Source organism: Daucus carota, chromosome 2, assembly GCF_001625215.2.
Source record: "Daucus carota subsp. sativus chromosome 2, DH1 v3.0, whole genome shotgun sequence".
Taxonomy (NCBI): Eukaryota; Viridiplantae; Streptophyta; class Magnoliopsida; order Apiales; family Apiaceae; genus Daucus; species Daucus carota.
The window spans coordinates 53575506-53593553 of record NC_030382.2 but is presented as its reverse complement, the minus strand read 5'-3'; the positions used below and the strand labels follow the sequence as shown (position 1 = coordinate 53593553).

Below are 18048 nucleotides of genomic sequence, written 5' to 3'. Positions count from 1 at the left end.
AGATCTATTAATACATATAGACAATTTAGGGTGATAATGTATTCAACTGTCTCGCAACATATTAATTTGAGCCCAATTCTTGAAACGTTTTATTAGAGCTGTAAATGAACCGAGCTGGTCGTTAAGAAACTCGACTCGACTCGGTAAGAAGCTCGACTCGGTTCGGCTCGGCTCGTTAACGAGCTCGAGTTCGACCAACGAAATATGTTCGATGAGCTTAACGAGTCGATCCGAGCTTTTTAGATGTCCGACTCGACTCGACTCGATTTTGACTTGAACTCGAGTTCGACTCGTTAAACTCGAACTCGAACTCGACTCAGTAAGCTATATACATTAAAAAATAATCTTTTTTATATTATTCAAAGAATGGATTAATAATAAGATTTTTGGTTTTTGTTCTTTTTATTTTAAACTTTTAATTTTTAATATTTTTTAAGTGTGTAGACAAAATCAAAGCCAAGAAAAGAAAAAAAGTTGAAATTTTTATCGATCGACTCGGTTTCGACTCGACTCGGTATCGACTCGACTTGGTTCGTTAAGAACTCGAACTCGACTCGGTCGTTAACGAACTCGAGTTCGAACCAAGAAAAAAGATCGATAAGATAATCGAGTTTGGCTCGACTCGTTAGAAAAAAGCTCGACTCGAACTCGAACTCGGTAAAACTCGACTCGACTCGGTTCGTTTACAGCCCTACGTTTTATGGTCTCAAGTGACTGTTACCACCTCTCTCAACCGTCTCACAACATACTAAATTGAGCTGAAGTATCATTTTTAATGGATGAACAATCCAATTCTTGGAACATTCTATGATTTTAAGTACGAAGAGTTATCTCAGGCGACAAAGAGCCGCTGCTGAAGGGTTAAGAACGACATAGTGAATGACATCAAAGAGATATTAAATGACATAAAGATATTAAATGAATCATTTAATTTATCATGATAATATATTACTAATTAAGGTACAAGTAGCTCATAAAATATAGATCTATTAATACATATTAAAATTTTTGAATATTAATACATTTACCACTTACAAATCAAATATAGCATACTTGTTTAAGCAGGTTTTATCATCAAATATAACACAAATTTCTTACAACCTTGTTATTTTTACATTTATTGCATTAATTAATATTATATTATTGAAATAAATTTATATAAATTTATCAGATCTTGAACTTTAAAATTATTATAAAACAATATGAATTATAATTAACATATTCTAAATTAGATTAGGCATTCAAAGTTAAAATTTTATAATATTAACTGAAAAGGGTTAAATTTAAAAATTATATAGTGACATCTTTTGTTTGTTTACATACTCAAATAATATTATCATTGTATATTTATATTTGTCTTTCGCATTCAGACGTAGTTAATTATATTTTACGTGTTAATTGAATAACATAAATTCATTTGTCGTGTTTCAATTAATCTTCTGAAATGCGGACACAATGTATGCAAAATTGGTTTTTGGTGGTCTGAACCCGACGAAAAAAAACCCGAATCTTTTGATGTAGTATGATCCAATTGAATGTCTGAGAAATTAAAACGTAAGCAAATTTGATATTTCGTAGTTCAATACGACCAATAAAACTCCATATGATAGGATTCAATCTAACCAATTAAATTAATTATGACGTCAATGGTGTTAGTCTTTCTCTATCAAAATTATTACTAGAATTTAGCTAAATTCTTGCTCACAAAATTTCATGAGTGGCATTTGTTCGTTAAAATAACAAAAAGAAAATCATAAATTACAGAAATCCCTCTAGATTACTTTGATTTCGTATCTGTCACCCAGTCCCCCCATCCGGTTTCTAAATGATGCTTCGGCTTAATTCGATGAGGATGAAAAAAAAGGTGAAAACCCAATGTGGGCAAGGGGGTGTGATTTGTTTACCTGCCAAAAAGGTTCACATGATAAGGTTCGAGTCCTTAAATTTACCCAGAAAACAAGTTAAATATTACGTACAAAATCTCAAAGGCACACCCAGATATTTACACATTGTTTTCCGCTTTCCCCAAAACAACAATATTCCACATTACTAGCATCACTCGTTTTGCACTTGTCACCCCTCCCCAACATTCTCACCCCCTCGGATTAAATCCGTTACGAACCTCATAAAATATTCCCCAAATACATAAAAAAATCTCGATTCATGTATGTCCAGAAAAAAAATATCGTAATTAAAATAATAAAAAAATGTCATTAATTAGATGAAAATAAAATTAGTGACCATTATATTGGTGAGTCACTGGCAACCTTAAAATATATTTAGAAACATACACAGAGTGCAGCAGCATCTGCATGGCCAGAAAGGTTTAGTATCCATCTCGAAATGAATCTATGTCTGTGTTGTGGCTTATGAGTTGTCACCCTCTCTCTCTCGCTCGCTCTCTCTCTCTGAATCTCTCTCTCTCTCTCTCTCGCTGTGAAGAAAAGATTTATATTCCTGTACAACTTTCTTTAATTATCTAAACATGGATAGATACTCGTCATCATCGGTGTATAGATATAGAGATTTTTATTTATCCTCTTCGACAGCCACCCAAAATGTTGTCCACTTGATACAGACCTCCCATTCTTTCATCTCTACATGGGTTGCTCTCTTTTTGTTTTAATTTTGCCTCTTTTTATTGTTTCTTTTGTCCTTTACTGTTACTGATATGATGAAGGTCAAGTCTTCTGAAGAAATCAACATTTTGCAGAAGGATTTGGTAATCTTTTGTTGTTTTGATTCATGCCCATCTCGATTTCTTGGTGAATTTTGTTAGTATTAGTGTCAGATTTTAGTATGTACTTAATTGGGATTGTGCTTGTTTAGGGACTGTGTTTCTCTTTTTGTGTTATGCTACATCTGTTTTTATTAATGCCACCATCTCTCCCTCTCCCTCTCATGTGTGTGTAAAATTAAAGTTTTTTTACTTTTAATGGGTATGATGAAGGAAAGGAATTTATTTTAGTGATTGCTTTAGGTTATGTAGTTTTTTTTTAATGTTTGATTGTACTTTGCACTGTTGCTTTTCTGAAATTATTTATAAAAATATGCTCCAGATATAATAAGTTGCTATGTAAGGCCGGTGCTCAAGTTCTAGTAAGAGTTTGGGAACAGGATGGTAGTTCTGTTTATCATAAATTCAGTTTATAAAGTTTGAATATCCATATTATGATTATTGACTTTCTACTAATAAAGATGATGAGTTACCAGTGTGTAGTGTTTTTTAGCTGATAATTAATTTCTGTGCAAGTAGAATGACAGTGACACTTGTTATTGATAAGTTTGGAATAGTGGTTTTGTCCATTATTGATAATTTTGCTGATTGATATTTAGACCATATCTTAAGAAAAAGTTGCAGAAAGAGACCTTTATTGACAAATATGAGTTTTTGCTTCAAAATATTATAGACTACAGTTACAATGATGTCAAGATTTTTTTAGTTATGTATTTCTTAACAATAGCTTTATTCTTTACTCAATATTTCTGCAATTTAATAGTATATTTTTTTCATTAGAAAGTGCCAACAAGAAGCACAATACTTTATTGTAGGAATTCAGTTGTGTTTTAGAACTATCACTGTTTGGCACTAACGTACCAAGGAATTTATAATGTGCAGGCTGAATTGCAGACTAGAGATATGTCTTTCGAAAATTATAATCACAGTTCTGCCGTACTCAGGACTAGGCTGGATAGGCTTCTAAGGGAAAGAGAAGTCAGGAGGTCCAATAGGTCTCTCTATGTGAATGAGGAAGGAAAAGATTATAGAGGGGATAATGGTACTGTTGAAGACGGGCAAAATTTAGTTGGTGGCGAGTGGCTTGATGTTGAACAGCTATTGGACGGAATTGCATTGCCAAAAGTTCTTACTGACTCTAGACAATATATGCAAAATGGAAGGCCTCCTATACAACGGTTGTTGGTTGTTGCTAACCGGCTACCTGTATCTGCAAACAGAAGGGGCGAAGACTCATGGGCCTTAGAAGTAAGTGTAGGGGGGCTAGTCAGTGCACTTCTAGGTAAGCATCTATTCAGGTTATTGTGGATTTGCACTTTACACAACATATATTTGTTCTTCAATTCCTTTTTCTATATTATATAACGGCTATTTTAATGTGCAACCATACATTTAGGTTAATATTATGATATTAATGTCAATGCATATAACATATGCATATGTATTTTTTACCACCAATAAGCATGCTAAGAATTGCTGCACCGTTGCTTGAAGGCATCAATGAATTCGAAACCAGATGGATTGGATGGGCTGGTGTAAACGTACCCGATGAAATTGGACAGAAATCACTTACTCTTGCTCTAGCTGAGAAGGTGTCTATCATTCAGTCTTGTACCATTTTGTTTATATCTGTCTAAAAGTCTTTGCCTCAATAATACTGGATGTTTGATTGTCCTAAAATTTGTCTTAATGATTGCAGAGGTGCATCCCAGTTTTCCTTGATGAAGAGATTGTTCATCAATACTATAATGGCTACTGTAACAACATCTTGTGGCCTCTTTTCCATTATCTTGGACTGCCACAAGAAGATCGCCTTGCCACAACCCGTAGTTTTCAGTCCCAGTTTGATGCATATAGGAGAGCCAACCAAATGTTTGCAGATGTGGTCAACGAGCATTATGAGGATGGTGATGTTGTCTGGTGCCATGATTACCATCTAATGTTTCTTCCCCAATGCCTTAAGGAGCACAACATCAACATGAAAGTTGGTTGGTTTCTGCACACACCTTTTCCTTCCTCTGAAATTCACAGGACCTTGCCATCTAGGTCAGAGTTACTGAAATCTGTACTTGCTGCTGATCTAGTGGGGTATATTTCTAGATCTCATATTCATTTTCTTCCTATATTATATACCTATATATAACTGGGATGGACCTATTAATTGCAAGGAAAGTATATTATTACCAATTACTTATTGATCATAATATTAACTTTGTTATAACACGGGTTTCCAAGGCTAAAATGGAGGCTTAATCATCAAGCAAAAGAATAGGATAATTTGTATTCTAATCCATGGCATTGAAAGTGAGACAAGCTGTCAATAACTTGTAATTTTTTATCTATCGTCCTGACCAGACAATTTCAGGAACAGAATGTTTTAATTTGCGTACTACATAACTTCATTAGCAATTATTCCAATTGCTTCTGAAGTTATCGTGTTTTTCTGATTTATAATGCATGACTTGATATATTTGCTGCAACTCATTGATCATTGTGTTGAAAAATAATTAACTGATTCTATGTCTATCAGCTTTCACACTTATGACTACGCGAGGCATTTTGTAAGTGCTTGTACTCGTATTCTTGGGCTTGAGGGCACACCTGATGGAGTGGAGGATCATGGGAAGCTTACACGTGTGGCTGCGGTATGCACCTTTTGATTTGCAATATTCGTTCAATATTCTATAGATATAGTGATTGTGGAGCTAGAACAATCATCCTTGTCATGTGAGACGTACTTTGACTATAAAATTCATATCGCAGTTTCCTATTGGGATAGATTCTGATCGGTTTATTCGAGCTCTTGAACTCCCTCAAGTGAGGAATGATATTCAGCAACTGAAAGAAAGATTTGCTGGTCGCAAGGTTGATGTTTGTTCATTGTTGGTTCCTTTTGACGATTAGCTTCTACTTGAACTGCATCTTTAACTTTGAAAGAAACTATTGAGCTTAATTTTCAGTTTCTGTATTTTGCTTTCGGGTAACCATGAAAACTCATAACTATAACATAATATCATCTTAATTTTGTTTATTGTTGTTTGCTACAGTATTGAACCACCTCTGTTCAGAGGGGATTGTTTATATTACTGCAGTCTATTCTTTCCTCTACCTTCTGTTCACCTATCTTCTCTTGCCAGGGTTTTTTTCCTTCATTCAGATCAGTGTTTAATATATTTTCGAAATTTTAAGTGCATAAATCGAAAATGTTTTTAGAATGTTGCTATCTATAGAATTCACTTGAAATAAGGTATTCATAGAAGATGTTTAGCATAAGACATTTCAGATGTAGAAACACTAAGACCCTTTTCCATGCTTTTTAAGTGAGATGCATTATGTAGCACCGCTCATTATAGCACCATAGGAAGGTCACGGAGAACTCCAGTGCACCTTCATGTTCAACAAGATTATAAGCTAATTTATTTGCTCTATCAATTTGGTAGTTTTGTTAATATAAAGTTGAATAAGTGCTATACAGAATAGCACAAGACGTTTTTGATGCAGAAACAAAAATCATGCCTTAAAGCCCTTAACCATACTTTATAAGTGAGGTGCAATTTTGGAGCAAGGCAGTCTACTTAAACGGGGAGGCATATATAATGCTTGTTTCAATTCTCTTATTATAGGGATAAATTTTTTAGGTGTCCTGCACTTAAACTTCTGCCATCATTGGTTCAGTCATTCATTTCAATTAGTCAATTCTGGGTAGTGTGGTCTTTTAAAGGTGGTTTTCTCTTCCCATTGTCCATTTCTTGTAGCAAATCTTCAATATTCATGATTTTAGAGGTGATTTCTATTTGCCATATGGTGCGTCAGATCACTGTAGGTGAGGATTTTGGTTCCTCTACCCCTCGAATAAACAACTAAAATAAATAGCCAGTGTATGCCTTCACAATTTTTGCCATTACACAGTCATTTTTTTCTTATCTTCTTTCGAGTCTTATTTCAAGCCTAAATGATGATAATTTATGATCTCATATGGTGACTGTGATGCATGGCAGGTAATGCTGGGAGTTGATCGTCTTGATATGATTAAGGGCATTCCTCAGAAGATTTTGGCATTTGAAAAATTTCTGGAAGAAAATCCAAATTGGCGTGACAAAGTTGTTTTAATTCAAATTGCAGTTCCAACAAGAACAGATGTTCCTGAATGTAAGCTCCTGTACAATTACTTTCTTGAAGCTTTTTCATCATTCTAAATAGGAGGTAATGTGTGACTTCCCAAGTTGAGAATGTAGGATGGCTTGGAGTCATATTATTTTACTGACCTCAAACGGATAAAGACGAGAAGTTTTTTTTGTTTTTTTTTTTTTTGGGGGGGGGGGGGGGGGGGGGGGGGGGGTTGAATCTAAGCATCACATGGTTTTGTCGGATATCTGGAGATGAACTTAATCTGCTAACTTTACCCTGACTGTCCAGTATAGCATTAAGGATTCATCTTTGAATGACAGGAGGAATGTGACAATCAGCAGAAATAAGTTTGTGTACAGCATATCTTTTTTGTTTTTGAATAAATATCATATGTATGGAAGTAAGATAACCAATACTATGGTTAGTTTCTAGACGTAGACTTGAAGACAGTAGTCTTAAACAAATGAACTCAGAGATCAAATCTACTATTATTTTTGCATTTCATGCCAATCAGTGATCCAATTTGAAATCCAACTTTAATACACATGGATCGTATTGCTTTTAGGAGATCAAATTGAAAATTTGCGGACTTCGCCATTGCTTTGATCTTCAAATATGGCCATCTGGCAAGGGCTATATAAGGTTTGTGTCTGTAGAGGACACAAGCTTCATCTATGCCAAGTAAAAAATTTAAATGAAAACAAAGATCATGCACCATGCAGATTAAGCCTTCAGTTTATTTGGAATAATTGGGCTGCAGAAATTTATTTCAGTTGTTTCAGATTACTCTATGTTTCCTTCTTCTGATGCCCCGAATACATTAACAATTCTTGTTCTTGCTTTCAAGCTTTGTCTATCCTCATCATTATATTCTCTTATTATAATGCTTATCGAATTGTTGAATGAATATTAATTATTACCATATTGTGATAATGTTTTGTCTGTTACTTTATGTTTACTATTTTCGTGGTCATTGGTTTTGACAGATCAAAAGCTCACATGCCAAGTTCATGAAATTGTTGGTCGCATTAATGGAAGATTTGGAACTCTTACAGCTGTTCCAATTCATCATTTGGTTTGTCTATTCACTCCAATTAAAATGAATCCCCTTAAATGATCTTATTTTATTAACCTGCAGATATTACTTGTTCATACTTGAAACTCAGCACAGTTCAGGTCTTTCTTTTATCAGTTCAGCACTGAAGGGTTGTAATTAATATTTTGGCTGTATCCAAATCAGATACATTTTCACAACTATGTTTTTTCTTAGGTGTAGATTATTTTGGGGCATATATCAAAGTGCCCACCATTTTCATCAAGGACTCATTTAAATCACCATAATCACTATATATCACTCCGCTAAATATTGAATATTAATGAAAAAGTTAACAAACAGATGATGCGTTTGCTACAATCTTTTTATATTTCTTTGTAATCTTTAGTTCTAGTTTTTTTTGTAATCCATGTGGCTCACATATCATTTGCTGATTAGGATTCCTTTAAGTTTTCTGTTAATTATTTTTCAAGATTTAAAATAGGGATATATATATATATATATATATATATATATATAGGGTCATGTTCAAGAGACAACCATTAGAGACAGAACCATAGAACCCTTACCTTATTTCTAGTTAGTATTAGGTAGGGTTCTGCAGCAGAACTTAAATATTAGTTAGGGTTCTGCAGCAGAACTTCACATACAAAAAATGTCAATATCAATGTATCATATTTTAAAATTATTTTTGAACACACACAACGATGAAAACACATGAAAAAAACATGTATTTAGATTTAGATCCTAACAATCTATTTAAAATTTAGGGTTCTGCAGCAGAACCTTAGTGCTCTATGGTTCTATTTTAAGGACTGGTTCTCTCTTGAGCGCGACCCATATATATATATATATATATATATATATATATATATATATATATATATATATATATATATAGTAATTCTAGTGGCTAATATGAGTCCCCATGGAGATCGGGTAGTCAATTGATAGTTTTTGGCGAGAATGATGGAAACTTTGATATAAAACCCGATTATTTTGATATTGAAATTCAATCTTCACCAATCCAACATATCACCGTTAATATTGATAAATAGCCCAAGTAAGATTTTGACGAATCTAGATAACCTGTAAATGACAGCTTCCTATCGACTGTTATTTCCTTTATTACTTCTTACGAGTCATGTCTATTGTAATTAATGTCATCTTTCTTAATATATCATGGAAGTGATAAAGCTATGCGGCTCAAATGTCTGTTAGCACCATTGTAAAATTGCAAGTTTACTTTCTGTCCAGCATGTCATATATCTTAAATGTTTTTTTGCTAAAAATATTGATTTCAATGGATAGTGGAATGATATGAAGTTATCTTTTACTTATTTTACAGGATAGATCCCTCGACTTTCATGCATTGTGTGCACTCTATGCTGTAACTGGTAACTCAATTTGTGCCCTAATCCCTAAATATACTTGGTCTGGACATGTTGGTTGTGCAAGATTAAATAATTAGTTTGCCTCAAATAACCTGTGTCCTATTAGCATCAAAATACCTTTTCAGTGTATAATGTCACCAAATCGAGTCAACGACGGACAACTAGTGATTTGACTAGGTTCCTAATTAGTCTCGCTACACACTTAATCTATACAAATAGGCCCTTCTTACATTTTACGGAACTTAACTGTCACACTAAGTCTTGCGTACAGTTTTGTCAGATTATTTCTCGAGGATATCTCATTGCAATTACGAATGTACAGCCATATGATGAACAGTTTTGAAGTCTTTGAGGAGACGATGACATGGGGCTTATATCGTAATTTGATTAACTTTAACCCTATATCATTAACAACTAATATCTTTCTTCCCCACAATTGATGAAGATTTACTGTAACCCAGAGTTATCTGGTTCTCCCCGAAATGCTTTGAGCTTTGACCCGGAGTTATTTCTGTGACGTACTATAGTGGCCTGCCTAATATATATATACATATCAAGTTGACATTTACACTGTTTCTCTATCTCACTTTATATTTTGTTTAGACGTAGCACTTGTTACATCCCTCAGAGATGGAATGAACCTTGTCAGCTATGAGTATGTTGCGTGCCAGGCATCAAAGAAAGGAGTTTTAATTTTAAGTGAGGTAATTTAATTAATCCTCACTTTTTCCTATAATGTATCAAGTTTTACTTTTTACGATGAACGTTTAAGGAATTTAATTATGTTCTTGGATTATACAACAAAAGTGGTTGTAATAAACAAATCAGATTCATAGTATTAAAGTACTTGTGTAATATCCAAAATTATATTGCAATAAAATGTGATTTGAGTAGCAATAATGAAGCACGGGACGGAATTTGATATCACGTTTATATAGTACAAAAAAGGTGGAATTAACCATTGTACTAGTATGGCAGAAAGAACTGTACCTTTAATTTGCTAGGTTGAAGCTAATTGTTGCAAGTTTTGCTAGTACTACATACTCTTCTGCATCATATTGTCTAAGTGGGGGCAAATCATGAGTGACTCCGCTTTCCAATTACAGATCCGCCATTGTTTTTATATGTATAGTCCAAATCTTTGTAAGTCACTGCACTTTCAATTTTGGAAGAAACAATCACTGTGAAACTGAAAAATAAAGGAACATGTAATCATGTGACAGAAAAAATAATCTTGCAAATAATTTTCTTAAGACAACTGAGAGTTATTGGTTTTTACCCAACTTGATGTCCTTCATTTTAACATAAATGTGGGCCTGAGAGATGAAACTACCAAGGCCTAGGAAAAGTTGTACCACTTCATGTATTAATAGTGTTGCTGGACATAATTCACTGTCTTATAGGTGTATTTTTAAAAAAAAAATTGGTATCAACTTTTGTATAGCCAGGGAAAATAGTACAAGGGTTGGCCTTCTTTTTTATAACTTTATGAGTCCCAGGGAAATTAGCTACGAATCTCATTATTAAGTATTTCACATTTTGGCTTCATTAAATAGTATGATGTTAGATGTTACTGTATGCTTTATGTACTTGGTACTCTTTCAATGATTATGGATACTCTATCTCTAGTTTGCAGGTGCAGCACAGTCTCTTGGTGCTGGAGCAATTTTAGTGAACCCGTGGAACATTACTGAAGTTGCCGCTTCAATTGGTTATGCATTAAACATGCCAGCTGATGAGAGGGAGAAACGGCACCACCACAACTTCATGCATGTTACCACTCATACATCCCAAGAGTGGGCCGAAACCTTTGTGAGGTACAGCCAGTTCATTCTAGAATGTAGCATAATACTATAATATCAAATTGGTGCTTTTGTAATTTGACCTCAAGGACTTGCAATTGATTATACAGTAGTGTTAACTAAAATTAGATGAAGGATTTGTATGCATGAGGCTGAGGGTCCGGTGTGAAATAATCAATCTCTTGCAAGTTCAAGTTTTTGTGTTACTCTGTAGATATAGTTTCTTATAATCTGTTTGTAGCTATGATGCAAACTATGAGAAACAAATTTACATACTTAATTTTGTTGTCAGCACTGCTTTTTAAATCTATTCTTCTAGTGTCATATTGATGTCTTAAGTTTAAGTAATAAGTACTACTGATCTATTACAGCTAAACCTATTCTTTGTGCAACATTATATGGCCATCAAGTTTGCAGCTTCAGTTCATAATAATTGGTAATTGTAGCTGAATAGTAAAACTTTAGAAATGCATATGTAGGACCATAGCTTCTGATTTCTGCACAAGTCAGATGAATATAGTTTTATTAGTTCTCCTGTTCCTGATGCTGGAAATTTACATATCCAATCTTTTTACCAAATAACTTAAGATCCCCTGCATGAATGTTTTCCTGTCATATACTTCATTTTCTATTAGACACCTACTTTACGGGGGGTTTGTCCTATGTAGTTCTATATGAGCAAGCATTATTGACTGGCTATTGACCTCGAATTTGGCCTTATATGTAATCTTTTAGCAGTAGCTTAACACACTCTTCAGTAACTACAAAGGATTTTTGTTCTATATAAAGTTGGTGCCTTACCAATATTCATTTGCCTATGGTCCTTAAACTTGTATGCGGGATTCATAACTAAGCTCCAAACACAAGCAAAAGATGATTTTATGTGTATTATGGTGCATATGCGAATTTTTTTAATTGCAATATCTAACAAATCTAATTATGTTGTGATGTCAGTTAAAAAGGAAACTTGGGCAATATCTAAGTTTATATGTCACTCCATAGTATTATTAGCTAGATTATGACTTAGTGTTGTTGATAGCATATGTTAATAATGAAATGAAGAAAGAAAATAGATAGATGCAAGCTATGTGGATGCTAGTCTGCCTCTCAGTTATATACCATTATTTCTTTGATAACGTCTAATAGCCCAAAGGTAAGGAGCAACTGGTGTTACTACACAGGTAAGACCTTATGGCTAAGACTGTTTGGCTGTGTTTACCTAAATTATATATTAGTTTTCCTGCAAATGTTCCTCTATTTTCATAGAATTATGACTTTCTCCTACATATGTTTCTTCAATGCCTTACTCTCATTTTTCATCTGTTTTAGTGAACTCAATGATACCGTGGTTGAAGCTCAGCTGAGAACAAAACAAATTCCACCACCAATTCAAAGTATTAAAGTACTTGAAAGTTTTTCCCAGTCAAATAACCGATTACTTATACTGGTACTCGATCTTGTCTTTATAATATTAATATACATTGTGCCATGGTGTTTTGTTTACTGATTATATTCGTTGAGGCTCTATCCATTTTTCTCCCGCCTCCCAGCCCCAAAACACCCATTATGTGGTTTAATCTGTTGTATTATAAATTGAACTTAAATAGAAAGTATATGTGGAGTCACTGCACATTTTGCTTATATCAACTTGATCATTTGATGTGGACATGGTGCCCATATCCATTTAGAGAGATCTGTGAATTTGCTAACACTTTGAACCAATTTAAAGTGGGATTATTTTTATAAAAGACTTCAGTATTTCAGCTATGTTGTAGCTTTCAAAATGTATCATTGGGTGCTACTGAACATTTTTTAATAAATGGTGGAAAGAGGTATATTTATTTCATAAACAAGACGTGTCGGAATCCATGCACAAGCATGACCGTTAATTCTCTCTACTACATGCATTCTATATATATTGACTTCAGTTAATTTTGCTCTCAGGATTACAAAAAGGGGAATTTAAGTTACATCTGAATTAGTGTTGTCCTTTTCTAAATGGAAGATGCTTTATGCAGGGGTTTAATGCAACACTTACTGAAACAGTAGATGCTAATGGTAGAAGGATTGACCAGTTCACAGAAATGCAGCTTAAATTGCACCCTGATCTAAAAGATCCATTGAAGAAGCTATGTGATGACCCAAGGACTACGATTGTGGTCCTTAGTGGAAGTGACAGGAGTCTCTTAGATGAGGTGATCTCATTTTTCCAGAATATCCTTAAGATTAGATAACTGTACATGTTGATGACTGATTACTCCTGCAGAACTTCGGGGAATTCAATATGTGGTTGGCAGCAGAGCATGGCATGTTCTTACGTTCTACGCAGGGAGAATGGATGACAACAATGCCAGAAAATCTGCACATGGACTGGGTTGACAGTGTGAAGGTACAATACATAATCTTAAGATGTTCTCAAAATTGAGAAGGGGTGAATGAAATGTTGGTCATTGGAGGGACCAGAAGCTAACAATCTTGTAACTTGACAAAAATTACTGACTGTCAACTACTTGAATTTATATCAGCTAAAACCACTTCTAATCTGTAACTAATCTGATATAAAAAGCATGTGTACGGTATGTTTCAACAAAAGAAATGAACCTTTAGGAAAAAGCATACAAGGCTGGAAATAAATTTGATAAACTATAATTTGTTAGACCCAAACTGACTCAACTCCACCCAGACCCCAGTCCAACACTCTGACCATATTGAAAGAGCAACCTATTCGTTTATCTTTCATTTTCTTAACTTATGTCTCTACACTACATATACCCTGCGAAGACAATCTCTCAGCGGATCCTCCGCTCTCAGGACATTTTTCTTCTGTGCGTCTTTCTCATGCCAGGAACAGAAAAACAGGGAATGACTTGGTTGATCGGCCCAGGATCAAGGCAAGATCTATAATTTAAGATAGATTGGGGAGGGGCTTTATGGCCCCTTCCAATCTGTTTCGTAGTTAAGAAAGGAGGAGTCCAAATTAATCAACGTTCTTTGCACATGACATGATCAATTCTTGAGGTGCTTACTGCTTAGAATTTCTGCTATAGCATTAACAGACTTATTAAAGGATTTCTTCGCTGCTCACTCAATATCTGTATTATCTGAAGATACATATACATTCTTGATTTTGCATCTTAGAGTTTAGTTATTCAGTTTGAATTGAATATTTCTCTTTGTTGGGGGTAGGATTTGAGGTGTTAGAACTGTAGCTTAATTATTTTTTTATTTTTTTTATTTTTTAAGAAAGATGTGGAGAAGCATATAATTTGGCCGAATAGATAATTTTTCTACAAATCCACTTGATTGCAGTGTGTGGGTTCAAGAATCACGGGTCAGGATGATTCAACTGTGGGCACTAGTCGTCATATGCTTTTTTAAATTTCAATGTTAAGACAGAAAATTTAAAGAGCTTCAGAAAATTGTTAGCCTTCGACCGACATATTGTTGTGTCGTTAAATTTAGAGTTTGCACTGGTTCAACTAGTTGATTGTTAGCAGTTATTGTAATATTATTAAAAGTGTTAGTTTCTGGTCAGTTTACCCTATTAAAAGCCATGTTTCATGTAAAACTTTCAGCATGTTTTCGAGTATTTCACTGAGAGGACACCCCGTTCTCACTTCGAGCTCCGTGAGACTTCACTCGTTTGGAATTACAAGTACGCAGGTAATAACATTTATGCTGTTATCCCGCTCTGACTTTATCATCGCATCAATATATCTCTATCTGTTAACGATCTCGTAATGTTTGCTTGCAAATTCCCCTTTTAATGGTACATGTAGATGTTGAGTTTGGAAGGCTTCAATCAAAGGATATGTTGCAGCATCTTTGGACAGGTCCAATCTCAAATGCTTCTGTTGAAGTTGTTCAAGGTGGCCGTTCTGTGGAGGTCCGTGCAGTTGGGGTGACTAAGGTGCTTATCTTTCTAACTCTTTAGTATCTGTTTTCCTTCCTGTGGATCTGGTGGAATTGTGTGTTTGTTATGCCTTTCCTTTTTCACGCTGATCAGGGGGCTGCAATCGATCGAATATTGGGAGAAATAGTTCATCACAAAGATGTGAACTCACCTATCGACTATGTTTTGTGTATCGGCCACTTTCTGCCAAAGGTATGTGATTGCTATTGCCAATATAGTAGTTTGTGTTCAGTAGTCTCAACTAAAGTTGTGACATTTCCCGGTTTAAGAAAACTTACAATGACAGACATTTCTGTCGTAGTACATGATTGTTGTCTTTTACATATACTAGCCTTTAACCCGTGCAAAGCACGGGCGCGTATATAATTCTTAAATTATTAATTATAATTTAAATCGTAACGCCATTTTATTAGTATTTTAGTATTAATAAATTGAATTCTAATTAAATTATATTAACCAACTGATTATATCTTCTAACGGAAATTTAGCTTTCACAATTTATTATCTATCTATAAATATTTTTCTGATATTGATATGTGACATTTTTTATTCAATTAATTTTAAATCAAAATTTTCATATATCATATATCTTCATATGTTATGTAATGGTTCATATTTGTAATGAAATATAACATGTTAGAGTTAAATTTCGAGTAGAATACGTTATAATTAAAAAGTAGCGTTTTCAATTATTTATATGTATTTTAGACAAAAGATATTCAAAATTGTATATTTATAATTAGTTATACATTTATTTATAAGTATTTTTTTATATTAATATATGTTATTAACAATAGTTTCACCTTTTTTCAACTAATTATAAATTATATTTAAAAGATATTAATATACATCAGGAGTGTTTTTAGTATATGAAACTGTTTAATAGATATCTACATGTCGCAGACTTTTAGTTTCAGAGGAGTGTACCAAACCAAAATTTTGTACGACTACAAATTATACCCATGTTGGCTTTTTATAGTACTAGCCTTTAACCCGTGCGAAGCACGGGCGCATATATAGTTCGTAATTAATTATTTATAAATTTAAATTTTAACATCATTTTATTAGTATTTTAGTATTAATAAATTGAATTTTAATTAAATTATATTAACCAACTAATTATATTTTCTCATAAAAATTTAACTTTTACAATTTATTATCTATTTATGAATATTTTTTTTCTTTTTTTTTGAAAAAATATTTATATTTATGAATTTTTATATTTATGAATATTTATGAATTTTTTTCAAAAAATTTATGAATTTTTTTCTGTTATTAATATGTGTTAATATATTGTTCAATTAATTTTAAATCAGATTTTTCATATTTCGTATATATCTTCATACATATAAAAAAAGATATTTGTTGTATAATAAATTAGAGTTAAAAAGAATTATATTAAGGATAATGTATTAAAACTCAAAAATAACAATTAAAACTCAAAAAACTATTAAGTTTATCTAGCTATTTCTTTGCCTCTTTGTATGCGAATGCTGTTATGCTGAGTGTATGTGTGATGGAGAGGGAGACTGATACTTGGATGCCGTGATATTCTTTGCTGCTGTTTGTAAAAAAAATTTGAATTATCAACTAAGGCTTGGAATCTAATAAGAGATTGATTGTTAATTGTATTCTTTATATTTTTAGTAGGGGTAAAATGGGTAAGTCAATAAAATATGCCTAAACCAAAAAAATCTAACCAAAATTTTGTACGACTACAAATTAAATCTATGTTGGCTTTTTATAGTATAGATATCCTACCCTTCTGTATATATCATAAATTTTGTTCATTCTTCTAGTATCTACTGATCCTAATGCGCAAGCTACACTACTTTTCTAATGCTATGTCACCATGATTTCTCTCTTTAATGCATATGCGGTTTGCAGTATAAGATAAGCATCTCAGTATTGTAGATGGATCCTTGCATCTACAAGAAATATTATGCTATTTGCGTAGAAAAATGTTGACCTGTTCCAGATTGTAAAAAATTTTGCTTCACTCATTTCAATATATATAATATAATTTGTAAATATTTATAAGTCAAGCTGCTCGATAACTGCTCAACTACTAGGTAAGGAAATACATAGGACTTGTGTTTTTCCATGTGTATACACCGCCACATAGCTTTATATGTTTCTGTTTTTTATCCAGGACGAGGACATCTATACTTTTTTCGAGCCAGAGCTCCCTGCTCCATCACCAAGTATATCAAGAGTGAATTCACCCAGTCCTGTCAATGGATTGGTTCCACATCCATCTGCAAACAAGGGAGGATCAAATATATCCTGTAGCAGCTTAAAGCATCCATTTTCAGCCCCTGACAAGAAACCATGCAGTAATGGAAACGGGAATGGAACTGGTTGGTGGTCTGCATTGCGTGAGAAAATAACAGTGCACGAGGGTTCATCTGTCCTCGATCTTAAGAGTGAGAACTATTTCTCTTTTACGGTTGGAAGAAAGCGCTCAAGTGCCAGATATCTTCTTAATTCTTCAGCAGATGTTGCATCTCTGCTTGATGAACTTGCAGAATCACTGCAGAGCTAAGGATGGATTCCATGCAAGAGTTGGTCTCCTATCCTACAAGAGCTGAAGCTCTACCCCCGAATCTCTCCGAAAAATAATGGACATCTGCTGAACTTTGTCTTGCGCGAAGGAGTGAAAAAATAAATGCAGATTTCGTCACTCAGCTTTTTTTATTTGGTAATTTATTATACTTTTTAGCTGCATTTTCTTTCACCTGAGAGAGTTTCATCCAAGTCACTTGGGTTTGAAATAAACGATTAAAAATTTTTAGCTGTCCGTCTTTATATCTCTCTCTCTTTAGTTCCATGACTTGCTTCTCGAAGGTCGACAAGCTCACTTTGATGAGACGAAAAGTAATGTTCTTATAATAAACGTAAAAAGTTTGGTTTCACGTAACGAACTTGATCTTGACCTATACATGTATTCCTAATTATTAAAAAAAATCAGGAAACTGAAAATACTCATGACTTGCCGATTGAGATTAAAAAATAATAAA

The 18048-nt window shown here is 33.6% G+C and overlaps 1 protein-coding gene across 2 annotated transcripts; it reads left to right on the top strand.

Moving 5' to 3' along the window:
- The first annotated feature begins 2537 nt into the window (after positions 1–2537).
- LOC108209420 (alpha,alpha-trehalose-phosphate synthase [UDP-forming] 1) lies at positions 2538–17836 on the top strand. 2 transcript variants are annotated; one of them, XM_017380317.2, is made up of 18 exons: positions 2538–2722; positions 3620–4019; positions 4232–4329; positions 4437–4825; positions 5268–5382; positions 5501–5602; positions 6736–6886; positions 7852–7940; positions 9268–9316; positions 9917–10017; positions 10943–11130; positions 12445–12562; positions 13134–13310; positions 13382–13504; positions 14691–14778; positions 14895–15025; positions 15122–15220; positions 17181–17836. In XM_017380317.2, the coding sequence occupies exons 1-18, from the start codon at positions 2672–2674 to the stop codon at positions 17571–17573; spliced, it is 2862 nt and encodes a 953-aa protein (XP_017235806.2). In that variant the 5' UTR covers positions 2538–2671; the 3' UTR covers positions 17574–17836. The 2 variants fall into 2 exon arrangements, with proteins under 2 accessions (XP_017235806.2, XP_063944289.1); XM_064088219.1 differs by lacking the exon at positions 2538–2722 and adding an exon at positions 3337–3442 and having other exon boundaries at positions 17181–17828.
- The last annotated feature ends 212 nt before the right edge of the window (positions 17837–18048 follow it).

Coding starts and splice junctions, on each gene's coding strand:
- LOC108209420 (XM_017380317.2), top strand. CDS start 2,672: ATGATGAAGGTCAAGTCTTCTGAAGAAATCAACATTTTGCAGAAGGAT. Junction 4,826..5,267: donor CTTGCTGCTGATCTAGTGGG/GTATATTTCTAG, acceptor TATGTCTATCAG/CTTTCACACTTATGACTACG. Junction 6,887..7,851: donor AAGAACAGATGTTCCTGAAT/GTAAGCTCCTGT, acceptor TGGTTTTGACAG/ATCAAAAGCTCACATGCCAA.